This window comes from Lycium barbarum, chromosome 7 (genome assembly GCF_019175385.1).
Source record: "Lycium barbarum isolate Lr01 chromosome 7, ASM1917538v2, whole genome shotgun sequence".
Classification (NCBI taxonomy): Eukaryota; Viridiplantae; Streptophyta; class Magnoliopsida; order Solanales; family Solanaceae; genus Lycium; species Lycium barbarum.
Window position 1 is genome coordinate 9,496,179 of NC_083343.1, and position 22,111 is coordinate 9,518,289.

General features: G+C 36.6%; 2 protein-coding genes across 2 annotated transcripts; both read left to right on the plus strand.

Annotated features, from left to right (window-relative positions):
• The first annotated feature begins 297 nt into the window (after positions 1-297).
• Positions 298-1,629, plus strand: LOC132601254 (uncharacterized). The gene is made up of 3 exons (XM_060314355.1): positions 298-634; positions 755-1,102; positions 1,379-1,629. Exons 1-3 carry the CDS (start codon positions 298-300, stop codon positions 1,627-1,629), a joined length of 936 nt encoding a protein of 311 aa, XP_060170338.1.
• Positions 1,630-3,303: 1,674 nt separating this feature from the next.
• LOC132601255 (uncharacterized) lies at positions 3,304-3,969 on the plus strand. Its single transcript, XM_060314356.1, has one exon. It carries the CDS (start codon positions 3,304-3,306, stop codon positions 3,967-3,969), a length of 666 nt encoding a protein of 221 aa, XP_060170339.1.
• Positions 3,970-22,111: the final 18,142 nt, after the last annotated feature.

The following is a 22,111-nucleotide window of genomic DNA, read 5'->3' on the forward strand; positions in this document are numbered from 1 at the left end:
GCTGATATTAACCAATGTGAAGCAGTCTATGAGATAGATGACTCTGATGCTAACAGAGAAAAGCTACACAAGACTCAAGCTGAATATATACTATGGCTCAAGCATCAAGACTCCATTCTTCACCAGAAAGCCAGAATTAAATGGGCTGAAGAGGGGGATTCTAACACTAAATATTTTAATAGTGTGCTTAGAAACAAAAGAAGAAGGGACAAAATTTACAAGATCAAGGACAGACATGGCTAATGGGTTGAAGGCACACAAGATATATCTGATGTTGCGGTTGATTATTTCAGTAACATGTTCAATGAACAAGGTAGTTGCTCCAATATGCAAATCCTTAGGCACTGCCCATCCATGATCTCTGAAGAAGATAATACCATGCTACAAGAATTACCATCTGAACAGGAGATTAAGGATGCCATTTTTTCAATAGATCCCAATAGTTGTGCTGGGCCAGATGGCTTCAATGGCCATTTTTTCCAGTTTTCATGGGACATCATCAATAAAGAAGTTACTGATTTTGTTAATGCTTTCTTTTATGGATATGAACTGACCAAAATTTTCACCCATACTTGTCCTGTTCTTATCCCCAAGGTTTCATCTCCTGATAGTTTCTCCCAACTTAGACCTGTCAGTCTTTGTAATTTCTCCAACAAAATTGTTTCCAAAATCCTTGCCTCTAGAGTTAATTCTCTGCTACCAAAGATCATCTCTGATAATCAATCTGGCTTTGTAAAATGAAGATTGATAACAGAGAATATACTTCTTACCCAAGAAATTGTTCAAGGCATCAAAGTCAAATATCCTCATGGCAATGTAGTGATCAAATTGGATATGTCAAAGGCCTATGATAAGCTTTCTTGGAACTACGTCCTTGTTGTTCTTAGAAAACTGGGATTTGCTGACCCTTTCATTGAAATGATCCATAGACTCATCTCCAACAATTGGTATTCAGTTCTCATCAATGGTACAAGATTTGGTTTCTTCAAATCATCTAGAGGCCTCAAGCAGGGTGACCCTCTATCACCTGCTTTGTTCATATTAGCTGTTGAGACCCTGACTAGTGCTCTTAATCATCTTCATCAGAGAGAGGACTTCACTGGTTTCTCTATGTAAAAAAATGTCCCTCAGATAAATCATCTAGGATATGCTGATGATTTGGTTTTATTTACCTCTGGGAATAAAAGGTCAATTAGACTTATCATGAAACAACACAAAAAGTACCAAAAGGCTTCTGGTCAGGAGATCAATCAAGAGAAAAGCTTCTTCATTACTCATGATAAGACAGAAAGGATCATCAACAGAAGAATACAAAGGTGGACAGGCTACAAACACTCTACTTTTCCTTTTACTTACCTTGGTTGTCCAATATATACAGGTAGGAAAAAGATATGCTACTTTGCAGATATTTCTACCAAGATCATCAACAAGATAGCTGACTGGCAAGGAAAATTCTTAGCACCAAGGAGCAAAGCTACACTGATCAACTATGTTTTGCAATCCCAAACTCTCTACACATTCTCAGCACTTATGCCACCTAAAACCACCATCAAGGAGTTAGAGATGCATTTCTCAAATTTATTTTGGGGACAAGCTGATGGGAAAAACAATTATCATTGGAGTTCCTAGAACAATAGGTGCTACCCTAAGCAGGAAGGTGGACTAGGTTTCAAGACACTTCAAGATATATGCAACTCTTTCCTAGCTAAGAGATGTTGGAGGCTCATAACATAAAGGTCCTTATGGGCTGACTTCCTAAGAGCCAAGTACTGTCAAAGAAGCAACCCCATTTCTAAAGTAAAGGCAAACAAAGACAGCAGCAGCTGGAAAGATTTTTTAACTATCAGATTTAGGGTGGAGGAAAGCATCAACTGGATAATCAATTCAGGCTCTTCTATGTTTTGGTGGGATAATTGGAGTCTTCATGGCTCTCTATATGATCTTACCAACCCTCAGAACAAGCCTAGAAATATCAAAGCTTCTGAATTCATCATGGACAACACATAGGACCTGGACAGAGATGACCTCAACCTTCCTGACAACATTATGCAACTGATTAATGGGGTACATATTGGCAATATGGATCTAGAAGACAAGGCTATTTGGAATCTCAATTCAAATGGCTCTTTCTCCTGCTCCACTGCCTATAATGCCCTCAGACAGAGAAGATCTCCTCTCCTTAGCACTCCTTATATTTGGTTTAATGAACTTTCATTTAAAATTTCATTTTTTATATGGAAACTCATTAACAAAACCCTTCCTATAGACTCTGCTCTCTTTATATTTGGAATTGATACAATTCCTCTTTGTTGTTGTTGCAGGAATCCAGTGGATAAAACCATAGACCACATTTTAAACAGTGGCAACATTGCTAAGGAAATTTGGGACAGACTATCCAGGCCTATGGGAATTACTCTAATGGGCACCTCTGTTGTGAGCAATTTATGGCAATGGTGGAGGACTACCCCAAAGAATTTGGAACATCACTTTCTCCTATTGATTATCCCTAATATTATATGTTGGGAAATTTGGAAAGCCAGGTGCACAAAAAAGCATGAACAGAATAATATCTCCATTTGCAGTATATGTTACCACATTCTTTATCAAGTCAAAATCTCCATGGGGAAGAAGTTCAGCAAAATGGAAGGAAGATGGGACTGGAACAAGGTTTGTCATGTGGTCCAAAATCAGAAAACTATCATAAGTACCCTTATGGTTAACTGGGACAGACCTAATGCAGATAGCTGGAAAATTAATACTGATGGTAGCTTTATGGTTAACCAAAATAAAGCTGGAGCTGGGTGAATTGTCAGAAACAGGAATGGGGATATGGTTATGGCCTTTGCCTACCCAACTCATTTATGCACTAACAATTTCAGTGAGGCAAAAGCAGCTTTGATTGGTATTACTTGGTGTTGTGATCAGAACTTCAACAACTTGGAGGTGGAGCTGGATTCCATGATGGTTGTCCAGATGATTCAAGGAGTCATTAATCCTCCTTGGAAGCTCAAAAATAATATCGACTCCATAAAATTAAAGATGAATCAAAGGGCAATAAGTGTTCAACACTGCTATAGGGAGGCAAATGAAGTTGCTGATGCTTTGGCAAAGTATGCTACGACTATCAATCAAGCAAGAATATTCCTCTCAAAGAATGAGCTACCAAGAGGAGCTCTTGGCCCCTTAAGAATGAATAAGATGCAATTACCCTCATTCAGAAGAAGAGCAAAGAAGCATTCCACTTGGGTGTTCAACCCCAGCTCTTTTCTCTCTGGCAACTAGAATGGTGGCTTAGCCATTGCCATGGCTGGGCAGCCCTCTCCCCAGCCTCTTGCTGTGGGAGAGACTAGTTCTAAACCAACTTACGCTTCTTTTATCTCACCTCAAGCTGTTACGCAGTCCTTAACCAAAACACAACTAAAACCTATCGAGTTTAACAATGGAGAAGCCACCATCACATTTACAATGGAGGAGATCGCACAATACACAGTAGAAGAAGGTTTACATCAAGCATTGGTACTAAAATTTTCTTATGGACAACCTGACATGAATGAGTTACGCAAGTTACTCCCAAAAATATTGGGCGTGAAAGGGAAATGCTTAGTACGGTGGCTGGCTAGACGACATGTCTTGATCAGATTTGACAGATATGAAGAGTTTGTTCTTGCCGCAACCAGGTTCGTCAATTATTTGCATTGTAATGGTGAAGAATTTCTATTTAGGGTGTTTCCATGGTCTATAGGATTTAATCCTAAAGAAGAAACATCAAGGGCTTTTACATGGATATCGTTGCCGAATCTGCCTCCTGAATTGTTTGCCAAAAAATCATTACTTTCTATCGCTTCGGCAGTAGGTAAACCTATTGCTATTGCTAAGGCAACACAAGAAAAAATGAGGCCTAGCACAGCAAGAGTGAAGGTTGAACTCGACTTGCTTGACAAACATCCCAATCACATTAGAGTTCAATAGATAGATGAGAAATCTGGAAAGGTAATGGAACATGTTCAAGAGTTTGTGTTTGATAATCTGCCATTATTTTGCTCCTATTGTAAACATCAAGGTCATGAAGAAAATGGTTGTTGATCGATGTTGGGCAAAAATGTAGATAAAAATCAGAATGTTACCAGGAATAACGTAAAAACTGTGGAGAAATATCTAGGAGATGCAAGGGAGATTATAAATGCTAAATTGAGGAATAATAATGCAAATGGACTGATTCTCGACAATAACAGTGAAGATGCTGTAATTGGTGGAAAAACTAATAAAGTGCAGCAAGTAATTGATACAACGACCAGCGAGCGAGATCAACATGGTTCGGGTATTGAGGAACAAAAAATAAATGGACACAATGGCGACATAGTCCAAGCATCTAGGCAACAGCAAAATACTTTAACAGATGGAACTTTTGGTGTTGACAAAAGTAAAAAAAAAAAAACTATGTTTATGTTGATAAGGAGATGCCTTCATTGCCAATTGAGAAACCTACAGGAACCAAGATTTGTGAATTAAATAGTTCTAGTCCTAGAAGAATTGTTGATCGATTGCCCATGGTGGAAGATAATACCTCTGCTACTACTGATGCTGACTCAAGAGACTCGGTTGATGCATCGCTAGTTGATTATGGGCAGCAAATAAGTGTTGGAAACAAAGACGTCACAGCTAGTTCGATTGGTGCAGACCAGGATAAATTGGATGAGATTGAACTTGTGGAAAAACCTGAAGGAGGAGTTCATCATGTACAGCAGGATCAAGTTACAAGCGACCATGGAGACCTAGGGGTGAAAGATTCTCGATTGCTAGATATAAAATCAAGTGAAGAACTTTGTCAAGACAATCGAGTTAAAAAAGATGGCTGGGCAGTAGTGCATAATAGGTCCCCAGCCAGGCGTAGCGTCTCACCAAAATTAAAAAAATCTACTGCCTCAAAGGACCTATTATGTTCAAATAGCTTTGATGTTCTCTTGAAGACTACTGGAAAAGATGGTAATGGTATGGCTCCAACATTACATATTTCAAATCCTGAAGTAACTAAAATTGATCAAGAAAGTCAGGATGCAATGTTACTCAAATCCAATCCAGCAATGAAGCCACTCATGGTCACGTTGAACAGATCGGCTCAAGAATTCCATTCCCAAACTTTGGAGTTGTCCAGTGAATATCAAGGTGAATCCAGGGAGCTCCTAGTGTCCACAGGGAATGGCAAAGAGTTGCTGAAAGGTATGACATCACTCTCTCAAGCTAATTCCACAAATAATTTGATAGAAAAACAAGGGGAGATGAGTACTCCTAGGTGGGCTGATTTGGTTAATGAAGTAGAGAAGATTTCACATCCTCCTTTGAATAGCAAATTAAGCCCACAAGCTCTTGTATTTGTGCCTAAAAGTGTGATTATTGAGCCAGGGGCTTTAGCATCAGGACTTAGTCCAACTAATGCTTATGCTATTGATTTGAGTGATGATTTTTCTGATGAGGATGAGGAAGATAATATGTTGGACATATGCTTTGATAAAGTGGCTAGAGATGGAGATATTTCACCTAGGCAACAAAGAAGTGGAAGTAACAAAAGCAAAAAGAAGACACATGGAAGACAGCATAGTTGAGATGGTAAAGTGACTGGGGAGTTTATTCCAAGGCACCTATTGTTATACCCCATTTAAACGGGTTAAATTAGAGTACAACATATTGGTGATTCCTATTTTGTTTTATTTTAAGGAGTCGCCACCTAATTAATTTAATGGTGAATTAAGGCACCTAATTATTAACTAAGGTAAAGCTAACTAAACCTCCGTTAATGGTCTGTTTAACTTATGATTCTAGGTAAGGGTTCTTGATTATCCTAAAGGGAAGGGGTTAGGCATCCTTTAGAATCCGTTAACTACGGTTTACCGGTCAAACTTAGGTTAATTAATTAAGGCGGAAGATGCAAATATGGCATTTAAATCTTAAGAAGACAATTTGTAAATGCTGCTAAGGTTTTAAAGGAAAATATAATAATGCCATTTAAAATAAGACTTACAGAAAATATAATAATTTGCATAAAAGGAGACTTTAAAGGCTATTTTAAAATAAGACTTCTGAATGTTGTTAAGGCTTTAAATGAAAATATAATAACGCTATTTAAAATAAAGACTTGTAGAAAATATAATAATTTGTATAAGAAGAGACTTTAAATGCTATTTAACGTAAGACTTATAAATATTGCTAAGACTTTACATGAAAATACAATAATGTTATTTGAAATAAGACTTACAGAAAATATAATAATTTTGCATATGAGTGAAAGATAATGCAGGTTTGTGCAACGTTTTTATAAATGTTTGAAATAACTCCAATGGTGAGGTACTAATTGATTTTTTGCAGTTTAGGGATGTAGACAGGATGTGAATTTTCTTTCTCCTTTTTTATTATCTTGTATTAACTATGCTTAATTAAAACAAATGCGTGATTAAATCAAATTCGCAATACTTAAATATATATTTTGCATATCCACGGTATTTCAAATCTTTAAGATGATAAAGAAACTAAAAAAGTAATTCTCTGATTCAAAGCACGTGTTCTCGTTATTGAAAATCAATGATTCTAGTAAAGATAAATATTATAGATAACGTAAATAATTTTAAGATAAAAATTATAGATAATGTAAATTATGTTAATATAAAAAATGAAGCCTATGGAGTTAACTATTAGTTTCCCCTTTAAATTAACAACCCATTATACTAAGACTAACCCACTAATTTTACTAGCATTCATCTAAGTTAAGAAAACAAAAACAAAGTAAAGGGTTAGTCGAATAATACAAATTAAATGCACAAAAACAAGTAGAGGCGTAAATAAAATTAAATGGGCTCAGCCCATTTTTTAAGGCTGCTGCGATCAGTGATGCTGTTGGGAATGGGCTCAGCCCATTTTTAAGACTGCTGCGAACTGTTCATGCTATTGGGCTTTGGCCCAGAATTTTCATTTCTTTCTTTTTCGTTTTTGCTGCTGACAGGGCTGGACAGAGAGAGAAGTAATGTTTCGTTGGGCCTTGGCCCAACACCGAATGCGGAAGAAGAACGAGTCCCTCGGACTCGTATGCGATGGTCATGCATAAATGAAAGGAAAAGGATTAGTATCTAATCAATGAATAAGGTTAAACATATAAAATGTAAACTCAAAAACAGATCAGTACATTGTGTTTATTGTGTATATCCTATGTATATCACATAGAAGTAGCATAATAGCAAAGAGGAAGAAGAAGAGTAGAAGGGTTTCACATCAGTTCAATATCAGTACTCCCAGGTATACGCACATATATAATGGCACACTTTGACATAATACTCTACACAAGCATTTATTGACAGGAGAAACTCGTGATCAGTATAAGAATAACATGCAATGAACCATTTGCCTTACACAAACCATTCCTTAGTCACCTTTAAGCCGCAACTTAATCTTAGACTAAACATGTGTGTAGTTCAGTAAGAGGGGAAAGGGGAAGCGGTCCTGTTGATTTATTCTCATATCTTATCATTTTTTATACTTGAGAAAAAAAACACAGGAGAACTCAGGTTGTTTTTTCTTTTTTAAATTGTTTCAGCCATGAAGATGTTCAAGCATGGATAAATTGTAGTCTAAACTATCCAAGAGGGAAGTAACTCTCCAATCCCTTAAACTGCAAGATGGGATAGCCATAGAATAAGAGGCAACACAAACACTAGAAAATAGGCAAACCTGCACAACCACATTTACTAGCCTTGCATTTAGACTTTCCAAGTTCCATTTTAACAGGTAAACACACATAGCTTTCCCTTTTTATGCTCACTAGGACCAAGCAAACACTTAAACTTTTAAACTCCTAATATGTTGAGAACAATGACATCCCCTCAGATAAACAAGTCAATACCAACCATGAACCATTTTAACCAACCTTTTTATCATAAGCAATCAGCATTTCTATATTGACAAGCAAACCAGCTCTACAATAACCAAGCAAACAATGCTATCATTTTTATTATCAGAGATAGTCATCTGATGTAAGATTTATGCCCTTTTAATCTAGTCAACTAGTTATAGTTTCAATCATGTTTTCGTCCATCAGACAATCTCAAAAACAGGTTCTCAATGCCATTTTGTAAGATAAGGAGACTATCAAACACTTTGAACACATACTGACAGTAAAACCATATTTTTTCCATATTGAAGTAAATTTCAGGAAATCAAAGTTGTTTACTACCTACAGTTGACTGAAACAGACTGAATTTAGACATTTTGTTTAACCTATGGTTGGCTTACACATACTCGTAATGATTAACTTGCTACCAGGTACCTGAGCTTATTTGCACACACAGTATACATGGATATACATAAATTAAGCATGTTTGAATCAGGCAAGATAAGTATTTGCAAACACTAGGCTATTCTAATGGACTAAAGCCAATTAATCAACTCATGAGTGCATCAGCATAATGAGCATTTCCACCAAACTGAGTTTTGAGCCAATTAAGTATACATTTGATCACCAAATCTACATGTTTGAGATAAGTTGTTCACCCTTTAGTCAACAAAACATATAAGAGATGCACTCTCTTCAGTTTAGTTTAAGCTTTGTACACACAGATCAGTATTTAGCATATCCCAAAACAATTATCATACTCAAACCTCACGCTCATACTTTCCTATTGTACTCAAGCTAATCCATTAACATGATAACACATATTTGTCATCAGTTAATCCTAACATTGGTACAGTTTCTCAAGTCAAATAAGCTAACACATGAACTAATACATCAAGGCTAAGCTAATTAACCAAATGTAATACAAACTTATAAGTTAAATAAACTAATTCACATGTTAAATCGTCTAATTAGTCTTGCATGCTAGTTACATGAGGACTAACCTAACTCTAATTGCATCAGACTAACCAACAGATCCTTTATCAAGACTAAATGACCACTATATTATGCTAATCTAGCACAAACTTGATTATACAACAGGCAATATTAGACTAAGCTGAACAGAACACCCAAATAGGCTAGAGGTTAAACTAACCTAATCCAATAAGCATGAACTAAACATGCTAATGATTAACCCACTACGGATTTTACTGATTAACAACTAAATGAAGCTTAAACAAATAATCATGCTAAACTAATCAATAAATAGGGCAAAAAAAAATAAACACACGTGGCTAACTTAAACACAGACAAACAGCTAATATACACTAAAATAACTTGAAGGAAGAAGAATTACCGACCTTTTTCGAGTGCAGCGAAGTGGAGCTTTGGGTCTCCAATATACACTCGAATTCGAATTAACAGCCGAAATGAAAAAGAATAAAATGACTTTAACCCTTCAAAATCAGTATCCAGAGGTATAGGGATTGTAGAATGTAAATATTTTAAGGGGGAATGTCACACCCTGATCTTACTAGGGTGTGATGGGCACCCGACCCCATATTCGGAGCCGAGCGAACCCGCTGACTCTTATTACATACATAATCTCTTTGGACCTTTAAATCAAGTAAGAATGAAATACATAGTAAGGCCTTCAGAAACTTTTCTTTCATCGTACTCAGATCAAGTATATTCTGTAATCATAATACAATAAGACACATCGGCTAATGGAGCCGCTTACAAAACTGGCATCCCATACCCACGACTCTGTCTGCAAAGTCTCTAACTTCAACCAAGACATCATAGCATAATACTCTGACCCGGCAACACTCCAGGGCCAAATGGAGCTTGCCAACTTCGCTGGAACATCTTCTCTAATGGCTTCTACTCATCTGGGTGTACCTGCACGGCATGAAACGCAACGTCCACAAGAAGAGACGTCAGTACGAGTAATGTACCGAGTATGTAAGGCATGAATAATAACATACGAGGGATACATAGCATGAATAAAGACACGAAGGAAATGTAGAGCATATCGTGAGATAAAAGAGCAACCTGTACATATGAGTGCCTTTTGGCGGGTACCATGCATGCTTAGTGCTGCGGAACGTGCGGCCCGATCCATATATATATATTATATTGCTGCGGAACATGCAGCCCGATCCATTTATATATTACATTGCTGCAGAACGTGCAGCCCGATCCATTTATATATATTATATTGCTGCGGAACGTGCAGCCCGATCCATTTATATATATTATATTGCTGCGGAACGTGCAGCCCGATCCATTTATCCATATATCCCGCGTCCGGGCATCCCGCGTCCGGGCATCCCGCGTCCGGGACGATATCATATTATACCAACTGATCAGGTGGCTATGCGTCTATAGCGCCTCACCTTTTCCCTTACCCTATATACATATACATATATCATGTGCATGTATCATATACATACATCATATACATATATCATGTAAGCAGCATGCAAGAGAGCCCAAAGAATGTTATGTCTCCATCGGAGTGACGTAAGGTCGGTAACCTCCGAATATATTATGGAATAATCATCATGGCTTTGTCCCACCTTGAAGGAGCAATTATTATAAGATGAGACTAGCAACGAATAACAGCGTTAAGAGGACATAGAATAAGATCATAACCACGTTTCGAGTCAATCCGAGTTAGTATAAGAAAGTTATGGACATTTTAGTACAGAACCTTCTACGAACGATGCAGAAGTTATTTTTGGAAAACCAAAGCAATAATCATATCAAGTACCTTTCGAATATCGTTATGGATCAAATCAAATAGAGCTTTTGGAACCATATGTACGTATCAAAATATATCAAAGACTCAATGGAATACTCAAACGTGCTATCATTTGAAAATCAAGACATTAGTCATATCACTTATCTCTCGAATGCCATTCGGAAACATATCAAGTAGACCTTCGGACATCATGGATACGCATCAAAACCATATGAAATAGCTTATGGAAGTCAAGAATATTAGCCATCCTAGTGGCTCTAAGAATAGAAATTTCTTTGGAACCATACATATACGTCATCTGCTCGTTTCATAAGGATCATGCCAAAAGAAAGAAAGGGTAAGCCTTACATACCTGTTCTACGTCCTATTGGCTACGCTTATTTATCCAAGTTTGCTAGTCTACATTCAAAAGAATTCACACAATCATTAGATTCGTCGTCATACACACTTGTGTTAGTCTTTCAAATAAATTCACTTATGACCTGCCGAAATTTCGGCAGCACTTCCCCTGTAAATACACCATCCCCGAGAATCTAACTCGACCAATTTATCAACAATAATCCGAGAATTCAACTTGGCCAAATTATCAACAACAATACCCACAATCATACTAACAACTTCAACAATCAATCCAAAATATATTCTAACATTAACAACCCTTGTCACATAATTCAACGGCCTTTCATTTATATCCAATTCAATCACATATAGTCAAGTTAACACCAATGATCCCACATTCAAGTATTAATCCGAAATCATCTTAACATGGTTCAAGAATACTTCAAACAATTCACATAATATTCCAAACAACCCAATCAACATATTACTTCACCCGAAACCTTCCAAATTTAACAAGAACAATGACAACACATTTCCTTCCTTCAATTCATGAACTATACCAATAATTCACACACTAACAACATTACTCTTATAATTACAAGAAACCATATTAGAATCACATTAATTCCTCCAATAATTTCTCAACGATTACAACTTCATTTCAATTCAGCCAACCTTCATTTTCATCATGGACACAACCACAACAATCAAAGCACTAAATAAAATCAACTCATCATATCTACACAACACAACACATATATGGCCAAGCACCAACTTACACGGCTACAACATAGCATCCACACTTTCATGAATTTCATCCATTTCTTCACTCTACAACATATACAAACCATCCATAACATATATAAAAGAGGATCAAACCTTACCTTTTCCACTTAGCTCTTCAACTTGGCTAGAGTTGTGCCTTGCAAGGATGAATGGTTTTATTGCTCCAACAACCACTCCATGTTAATTAGGGCCTTCAAATTAGTTGGACTACTAGAATAAAATATTTTTTCTTGATCAACTCCATGGAACCAATTTTTTGATAGCCATGGCCGAACATGGCTCCTTCTCTTTCTTTTTCTTCTTCTCCAAACTTCTTGAATTTTCTAAGTAATGATAAATATGACTAATAAGTCATATATACACACATAATTCATCCATGTGGGCCAAGGCCCACTTCCACATGGACGGCCATGTGGCCCCTTTCAAGAACTTTCTTGAGCTTTTTTGCGAAATTCCCATTTTGCCCCTAGCCTTCCTCAATATTACCATGAACCCCTTTGCGAATTTTCCTTTTTACCCTTAGCCTTTCTCAATATTTCCACATCAATAATTTTCATAAGCAACTTGTGTATTAAACAAGATCAAAATATGGCCTTGCCCTTAACTTCTGGCAATTATCTTGAATTATCCGAACTTACAAAATACGGGCTATAACAGGGAATTTCTGGGCGGCTCCCCGACTTTTTTTTATAGGGGGATTTTTGCGGCTGAAGAACTATTTTTCGGGGGGGGGGGGGGGGGGGGGGGTTGAGGCGGCTGAAAAACTTATCCCTAAACGACTCAACTAGCAATTATTTATAGGGTTTAGATTAGGGTTTGGGCCAGGATTTGAAATCTTGGGCGGGGTTTTCGGTCAACAACGTTAGGGTTTTACTATGACAACGGTCAGAGACCTCGAAGAAGAGAACAAAAACTATTAAAACTTTTACTCGAAAAATCAAAAAGGGACTAATAAGAAAAACGATGGGTTCACGATCGAACAAAACTCATTAATGTTTTTCAGATGCAAACAGAAAAAGGAAGAAGAAGAAGAAAACAAACATTTAACCTCTCTCCATGGTTGAATCCGGATGGGGGGGGGGGGGGGTACAGGCATTAATTTCATTCCCCAATTTGGCCATGCATGGCCTGGGGGCGGCGAAATCGTCTACGATCTTCGCCATTTTGTGAGGAGAGAAAGAGGAGCGGGGGGGTGCGGCGCTGAGTGAAGAGAGAGAGGTAACCCTAAGGTTCATTATTGTTGAATAACCCGGGTCACCGATGGGTAGTGGGTCGGGTATTGGGTTAAAATAATGGGTTGGGCGGATTGCTGATTTAAAAATATGGGCTGTTCATTATTTTTGGGTGGCAATGGGCTGGTTCGAAAAATATTTGGGTTGATTGGGTTTGGATTTGGGTTGATGAATTAAAAATATGGGCTGAATGAAAGAAATAAATTGGGCTTCTAAATTTAAATGAAAGGCCTATTTTAATTAATTATATATTAACGTGTGCCAAAATATTATTTAATATAAACGTATGTATTTATTAGTGCTCGGATAAAATAAAATTATATGACGTCGTAAATAGTCGTGTGATAATATTTTAAAAGTTCAACAGTAAATAAACGCTATTATTAAATTGCGCAAAATAAATGTGATGCGTGTGCATAAGCTGGTAAAAATGCTGAAATGATAAAAATGTGAATTATAATAATACTGGTAACAATAACATGGTGGTAGTAGTAACGGTAATAAAATAAAAGATAATAACAGTAGTGACAACAACAGGATAGTGAAACGCCGGTATTAATAAAAGTTAATAACTATAGTAAAATATAAATAATTATTTCTTAAGTTGCCAAAAATATTAGAAGCGTAAATAAATATTTTGGGGAAGGCGGGACAAAATTGGGTGTCAACACCTACCGATGCGACTAGCAAAGCAAAATCATATGACAGTGTCAATAGCTTCAACTAGATCCAATAAATTCAACAAGAAATGATGAACTATCAAGTGTTGTTGGACAAATTTGAAGAAGACGAGAGGAAAATACTTCAAGTTACTATAGACGGGCAATCTATCCTTTTTAATTCATACATTTGTAAAAGAAAGATTGAGGTTAGTAACTCAACTTTCTTCTTGGTTTTTATATTTTTGCATTATTTAAGTATCCTCATTTGTAATATCATCCTAGAGTACATTACAAACTCTGATCATAGAATACTTAGTTCTCTCTAGCTCTTATTTTCTCCATGCTTGTTAATTAGGAGAGGTTTGTTACCTCATTAGGACTAGTAAGATAAAGCCTAGCCTCCCTTGCTTGTACTTATCCCAATGGAGGACCTTTTTTTTTTATTTTTAATAAAACACCGCTAGACAATATGTCTAGAGGGAAAAAAAAAAAAAAAAACCCATGATCTGTTGCAATTCTTTCCCAGTAGCGAAGGTGTAGTAGCAGCTGTAATAATCTAGTTTCTATCATCTTCAAGTACCTAGTACAAGATCACTAAGGCCTTTGGCCGTGAATGTAAACAGAAGGCTCACTTGTTGCTCTCTGTCTCTATTTTTGCCCATGAAGGTTAGGTATTAAGCCCTCCTTCATCATCTGTAACCTTTGTTTTCAGTTATGAAACAAGGTAGACAGCAGCTTCAATAAAAAATAAAAAATAAAACTTGCCGCTTAAAAAAAAAAAAAGAAAAAAAAGGATATGCTTATAAACGAAACTTCACAGCTCTTTCTAGTAAGTGTTTTCCAATTCCTTTAAATATTGAAGTGGAGAAAGTTCGCTGTTAGTAACTAGTGTTGAGTGATTTAGTGGCGAGCCCACGCACACCAAATTTTTTGGCTTGCACAATGTCTTATTTCATTTGTGAAAGAAAAGAATGGGCGCACATGTTATACTCTTCTACCGTTCTTTCTTACGTTTGACTGCCTTCTATATGCCCCTAAGAAAGATTTGTGATAATGTATTCTAAGAAGCCAGACATTTTGACTGGTTGGCTTTTCTGTTGGAATAGGACATTGAAGAGGATCTACGCCAAAATCTGAATGTGCATGATCCAAGGGTCCACCACAGAACAATGCGAACAATAGAATTACTGTTCAACTATCTAGGCACATATTTTCGTGAACTTGGCCTCGCAATGGTGCACGTTCAGATGGGTGAAAATAGGGTATGAAGCTGTCAATATGGGCTTGGCCCGCGAGGCCGGCCCAACCCAATCCTTTATTTAAGTAGGGTTGAGCTAAGATTTTTTTTGGCCCATATAGAAATAAGGCTCAAAAGCCCAGCCTCTCTTGGCCCGCCGGCCTCAAGGGTTAGGCTGAGGCCAGCCCTTGAGGCCAGAAAATAATAATAAATTAATTAATTTAAAAAAATATATAAGTAAATTAAATAAAAAGATAAATAGTAATGATAAAAATTAATGTACTTACAACTAAGTAGTAATTAGAAACTGGAGTAATACTTTTTAGTCTTAAAATTTATATTATGTTTAATTTCTTTTGAACATGATCTAAATTAGTGATTAAAAATAATAATTTTATATTTGTTCTCTTGAATCTTTTCTTCTATGATATGGATTTGCGCAAGAATGGGTGGTAGAAGATTCTATTTCATATTGCAAAAGTATCTTCTATTTCATATTGCAAAAGTTTCATGTTGAAATTATACTTAAAGGGTTGGCCCGTCCTAACCCGTGGCCCGCTTAGGGCTGGATTGGGCTGCCATTTTGCAGGCCCTTCAATTAAAAGGATCAGCCTGTCCTAGTTCATTTAATTCTTTGGCTCTTTAAGGCTGGGCTGGGTCAGCCCATTTTGACACCTCTAATACTTTGCTCGCTACTAAATTATTTTGGTTTTTGTGGTCAATGAAATGGGTTGAGAACCATGAGATCTTAGGTTCAAACCCCACCAGGGACAAAAAAAAAATCTATATCTGACATCTAAACTTTGTAAATCTAACGTTCTCTCCCTTACAAGGACGAAGGTTCTAGGCTGATCAACCCTGGTTTAGCAAATGAGAATGATACTGGGATGCACCAGAAGCAAGTTGCTATGCAGCAGCAGCTGGCAGAAATTTGGAGAAGTACCTACTTCAGTAGGAGGAGATACTGCACCTAATACAGATAACGAAATTGACAACGCAGTAGAAGGTGTATCTTCCGGACCAACAGCCGCAGAACCTACAAGTGCTCATGTATCAGCTGATGAAGTAAGTGTATTTTCAACCTCGAATATTAAATGCAATCTTCCGAATGTTTCAATTCGTTTCTGATTTTGACAACTATCTTTTGCTCTGTACTTGCACAACCTACATAGAAGAGCTTCACTTTCTTTTTGTCTTCTTCTCTTCTTTTAGAGTATTATTTTATAAGAGAGTTGTGTTGGGAAACACTTGTGTGAACCCATTCTTGGAGTGATCTTGTGAGGTTATCCTTTTGGGGTTTTTGGTATATTAGAGTATTTAATTACTCTAATTTTGTACTTTCTTTTTTGTGTATTGTACTCTTTTTGTATCCGTTGGTGTCAGTAAATTTGCTTCTCTTTTGGTTGTGGATGTAGGTCAAGTTGACCGAACCACGTTAAATCTTTGTCTCCTGTTATCTTTGTTATTGTCTTTAATTGGCTGCTTTGTCTAATTCCGCACTATTCCGGACTCCCGATCCTAACAAATTGGTATCAGAGCCTAATTAATCCGGGTTTTTGTTCTAGTAGTCATTATGACGATAACGAAGATTTATGTTGAGAAATTTGACCGAAGTGCAAACTTCGGTATGTGGCAGCTGAAATGGAAGCTATCCTGGTTCAGGATGGTTCAGATATGGCGCTGCAAGGAAAGGAGAACAAATCAGAAAAAATGGCGGACGAGGAGTTTGCTAGCCTTGATAAAAAGGCGAGAACTAGTATTATACTAAATTTCTTTGATGATGTATTGCGTGAAGTAGCTTTGGAAACCACTGCTAAAGGCATGTGGGAAAAGTTGAAAGGCCTGTATATGAAAAGGACAGTAGAGAACAGACTCTACTTGAAGCAGAAGCTTTACACGTTTCGCATGGATGAAAGTACTTCCATACTGTCACATCTTGACGCCTTTGATTCCATTCTTATGGATTTGAGTAATATAGATGTGAAGATTGAGGAAGAGGATCAAGCCGTTTTGTTAATATGTTCCCTACTCCAATCCTTTAACCATTTTAGAGATACTATACTTTATGGGAAAGAAATTATCTCTTATAGAAAAATCAAATCTATGCTGAAATCTAAAGATCAGATAGATAGAGATATTACTGGGGAAGGTAGTGGAAATCAGGCGGCTAGTTTATTTGTTAGGAGTAAATCTGATGCAAAGTCCAGATACAACAATTTAGTGTGTCATTATTGTCATAAAAAGGACCACATTAAGTTTGAGTGTCCTAAGTTGAAAAAAGAAAAATGAGAACGGGGATTCTGACATTGCTGAAGCAAGTGTTGCAGCTGATGAGATTGAAGGAGATATATTCTTAGTAGCTGAAAATAATTTTAGTTCTAACGATGAGTGGATTTTAGATTCGGGTTGTTCGCATCATATGTGTCCAAATAAGGACTTGTTTTCTACATATGATTCTATTGAAGGTGGAGTTGTTTTGATGGGCAACAATGTTGCCTGCAAAATTATTGGAAAAGGTACAGTCCGAATCAAAATGCACGATGGTGTGGTGGGAACTCTCACCAATGTTAGATATGTTCCTGAGTTGAAGAAAAATCTCATCTCCTTGGGCACTCTAGAATCTCTTGGGTGCAAATACACAGGTGAAGGTGGAGTTCTTGAAGTCTCCCGAGGTGCTCTTGTGGTTATGAAGACAAGTAAGTCTGGGACGTTGTATACATTGTTGGGATCTGCTGTTACAGGTGTTGCTACTGTTTCGACATCAGACGGAGATCCGTCTAATTCTGACATCATGAAATTGTGAAATTTGCCTCTTGGGGCGATTTGAAGAAGGTGGAGCAAAATTACTATATCACTCAAAATTAGGCCAAGGTGGAGATTTGTAATATGACCTTCATTTTTATATAGGCATAAGCCTATTAGCAATGAACTTGGGCACCAAGTTTTAATATGTGTGGTGGATACATTTGTTCATGACATTACCCATGGCATCAAACTTGGAGACCAAGTACTTCTTGCTATAAATAGAAGAGTTTTCCATAGTTGAAGACACAAAAAAAAAAAAAAAAAACAATAGAAGAGCTTCTCTTTCTCTTTGTCTTCTTCTCTTCTTTTAGAGTATTATTTTGTAAGAGAGTTGTGTTGGAAAACACTTGTGTGAACCCATTCTTGGAGTGATCTTGTGAGGTTATCCTTTTGGGGTTTTTGAGATATTAGAGTATTTAATTACTCTAATTTTGTACTCTCTTTTTTGTGTAGTGTACTCTTTTTGTATCCGTTGGTGTCAGTAAATTTGCTCCTCTTTTGGTTGTGATGTAGTCAAGTTGACCGAACCATGTTAAATCTTTATCTCCTGTTATTTTTGTTATTGTCTTTAATTGGCTGTTTTGTCTAATTCCGCACTATCCGGGACTCCCGATCCTAACAGGTATTTTGGCCCTCTTCTGTTAACAAAAATACAAGAATGACATACTTGGGATTTGAACGTACAACTTAAAGTAACTTTTTGAACCCCCCTTTACTACTACATTAGAAGTTTCTCTCATGTCAAAGGGATTAAACTGTTTATTTTCATATACAAAATAAATTGTCTTTGCCCTGTTTACGCAGTATAACAGGTGGATTCGCCGCTGGAGTTGACATAGGAATTTTGTCTTTCGACTTTAATAGTCTCTTAGTAGCTTTACCATGGATATGTATGTTTTGAGTGGATGTGTATTCTTATAGATAAAAACCTTACCAACAACAGCGTTGAAGCAACGCACATTTGCATAGGAAAAGAAGTGTTTCAGAATCGCAGAGACAAATTGATTTTTGTCTTCGTAGGTAAATAGATGGAAAGAGATAGAAAAGAAAAGACTCACATCAACAAGTCTTTTGTTGCGTTTCTCCGCCGAAGCACTCATTTCTTTTTCTAACAGAACAAGAAGAGCACCGCAATGTGGAAACCAAATTGGAGTAACTTTTCGTGTTATTGGGGAACAATTTCAAAGTGTGTGAGTAGGACTGAGGTTGTCTTAACTAGGCAAATTTTCAGGTTTGCCCCCGAGGGTATACTAATAAATGATCTGCTTACATTACAGTAATCTATACAGATTCACTTCTTATCTGCCCTTTGTGTTGTTTAATTTCATCTTTCCTCTCCATGTCCATGTACGTTTGTAGAGGAAAGACAAAAATATTTAATACTGTTTTCTTGTTTTATGCTGGTGGTTGTAAGTGTTACTCCTATAGAAATAATATTCACGATATATGAAAATACAGTTAATCAACAAGAATAAAAAGAGTGATAATGACACCAGGGCCGAGAGGAGCAACTACTATCATTATAGCAAGCAAGGAATTTTACACTTTGTAGGCCTGGATAAAATACTCCAAGGATCAGTACACATCCAAAAGAAATAACTTTCTTTTAATTTTCCCACCTCACTAAAATATCGCTCACACTCTTTATTTTCCGCAAAAACTATTTCTTAAACCCTGTCTGTGATGCCTCAATCTTCTCTCTCTTTTGATTGGTGTGATTACGATAGAAGAAAACCTCCTCTATTTGAATAATTTCTTAATTCTTCAACGCAGGGAGAGTTTAAGTTCTCTAAATGGAGAATTTAAATCCATCACTCCAAAAACCATTTATGCTAATCGTCAACTATGTAATTTTAAGAAAAGGGTTATTTCCAACCATTTTGTGCCGCTCCTCACCCCAGTAGTATTCCTATGGTGAGATCAATCTTTCCACATTGGTAATGATGGGGCTAAATGTAAATTTGGTATCTCCCTCAACAAGAATGTCTCTCGTATTATCATTCTTAGGATTGTATAGAACAACTATTTTGCAACAATCGTCTAGTATCAAATCTACTTCTCCGGTCTCTATCACGTAAAAGGCGCTGCAGAATGGTAAGAAGGATTTATTTCTAAATTCCTTTTGAAAATAAGGATATCCATGATTCTTTACTCCATATTCCTTCAAGACCAATATCTCAACGCCCCTATCATCTTCCAAACAAGTCATGATACAAAGACATTCAATTAAAATTCCTAAACCAACTAACAATCTCTTCTTAATCAGACTTAGACTCAGGGACCAGAAACATATGGAACTTTTCAGAGATGAGATCAAAACATATTGGAGGGCCACGTCAATGTCACATTTGTGTCACGTCAGCGTTTGTGTTTACTTGTTCAACTTTATACAAGTTGAGGTACCTACTTGTGCACACCCAAAATTGAAGGACATACATGCCAGCTGAAGCCAAGTTTAAGGGCCTATTTATGTATTATGCCTTTAAAAAATCAAGAGATAATTTAATATTTTATTCTTGTTTTACCTTACTATTAATTATTGGGTTGAAAATTTTAATAAATTGTAAGTGGACAACTTTATGTTACGTTTTTCTTTTTCCTCACGATAGCAATATTCCTTTGCCAATTCTTTCCTCGCTAAGGGAAGGAAAAAAAAAACTTTCTTGTTACCCTGCCTGGCGCCATTCATCTCCACATAGTAAATGTGCTGCTGAGATGTCCGCTCGTCTAACAAGTTGGCAGCAAGCACTTTCTCCCCATATTAATTTCAGTCATTAGATGAGTTAGTTATAATTAAGAATAATATAGTAAAATTATCATTGTGTTTATGATTCATTAAGAGGTGTGCCAAGTCAATACAGGACAACAAGTGAAAGTGGATGGAGGGAGTAAAGTCTAAAACGGGGAACTTTTTTTATATTAAAGAGGAATGACCAGCATTCAGTCAATCAAAGTTGATTTTATCGACTTTGCCTTGGTTTTTTTTCCTTGACGATTAAGAATTCTTAAGTCTGTCCTATAATGTCCTATAGTCTCCTTGAGGATTTAAAAAGGTAATAATATTAAGGGATAAAAATTAAGTAAAGTCTAAAAATGGGGAACTTTTTTCTATTGAAGAGGAATAACCAATATGACTTTGTCTTGGTTCTTTTTCCTTGACGATTAAGAATTCTTAAGTCTGTCCAATAATGTCCTATAGTATCTTGAGGATTTATGTTGCTCCCAAACACACACGCACTATACGTGGTCGTACAAGTAATATAGGATTTTAAGTCCAGATATCGTACCAACAGGGACTTATGTTTAATTATTTATTAAATTAAACTAATGCCAATTATCTAAACAAGAAGTAAAATCTCAAGATATAATTATAACTAACTAAAAATAAAATAAAACAACTAATGAACTTCAACCAAGAAAGAGCGGATTTTTATCGGAGAAGAGATAGATCTAGGGCTATAATTACCACTAACAATCCAGTTGAGTCTTCAAATCGTTATACCTATGGGTTACTAGTTGACGGGTTGATGTTAACTTTATGAGTATCTTCCGAGTTGCCCATAAATCTGTAAATGCTACTATAACGCTTATATTTCTATGGTCGCTAGAGGTAACAAAAACGCATTTACTTCTCCGTATTCAACTAAGCAAGGCTAAAGGATATATTCCCATCCTCATTAGCGAAACGATTAACCGAACAAGCTCTATCTATTCTTATTACGCATGCAAATTCCCTATTCCTAGTTCAATTCACACGCCACAGATAGTGCCCAACTATTTCATCAAATAATTAAACAATTAAGACCAAGAATAAATAAATAACCCAAAGATGAAAAATCAATAGATATAAATGATAATCAAACGTCAACTTTCATGTTTGAGCCAAAACCCTAGAACTAAAGAGTTTAGCTCCACATAGACATGGAGGAAAAACAACAAATCATTCGAATAAAAATGTCAAAAATGAGTAATACAGAGAAGAGAAAGTAAAACTCTGTAACTACAGCCCCCACGGTGGCTCCAAGCTCTCTCTAGGTCCAAAGTTCTGAACTAAGGATTTCAAGCAATTCAAAGTTATGTAAAAACCTTATAGAATATGTATTTATAGGATACTAAAAGACCAAGCTTTTAAAAACCAATTCCAACTCGGACAGGGAAAATAAACGGACTGAAGACCAAATACATTCAGAAACCACTTTAGCTCGCGTTGGCTGTGCGTCGCCAACTGTTGTTCCTCAGGTACGTTTTTTTCCTCCTTTTCAATTCCTCTGATTCTTTGCTTTTTCTTTGTATCCTTTAATTGCTTCCAATCATAAGTCCATCATTATGTCCCCCCTTGCTGTTTCTCTGCTCTTTCTCTTTTCTCTTTTCTCTTTTCTCTTCTTTTTCAACTTCAACGTGACTATTTTT

Coding starts and splice junctions, on each gene's coding strand:
- LOC132601254 (XM_060314355.1), top strand. CDS start 298: ATGTTCAATGAACAAGGTAGTTGCTCCAATATGCAAATCCTTAGGCAC. Junction 635..754: donor CTCCCAACTTAGACCTGTCA/GTCTTTGTAATT, acceptor GATTGATAACAG/AGAATATACTTCTTACCCAA. Junction 1,103..1,378: donor TCAGAGAGAGGACTTCACTG/GTTTCTCTATGT, acceptor CAATATATACAG/GTAGGAAAAAGATATGCTAC.
- LOC132601255 (XM_060314356.1), top strand. CDS start 3,304: ATGGCTGGGCAGCCCTCTCCCCAGCCTCTTGCTGTGGGAGAGACTAGT.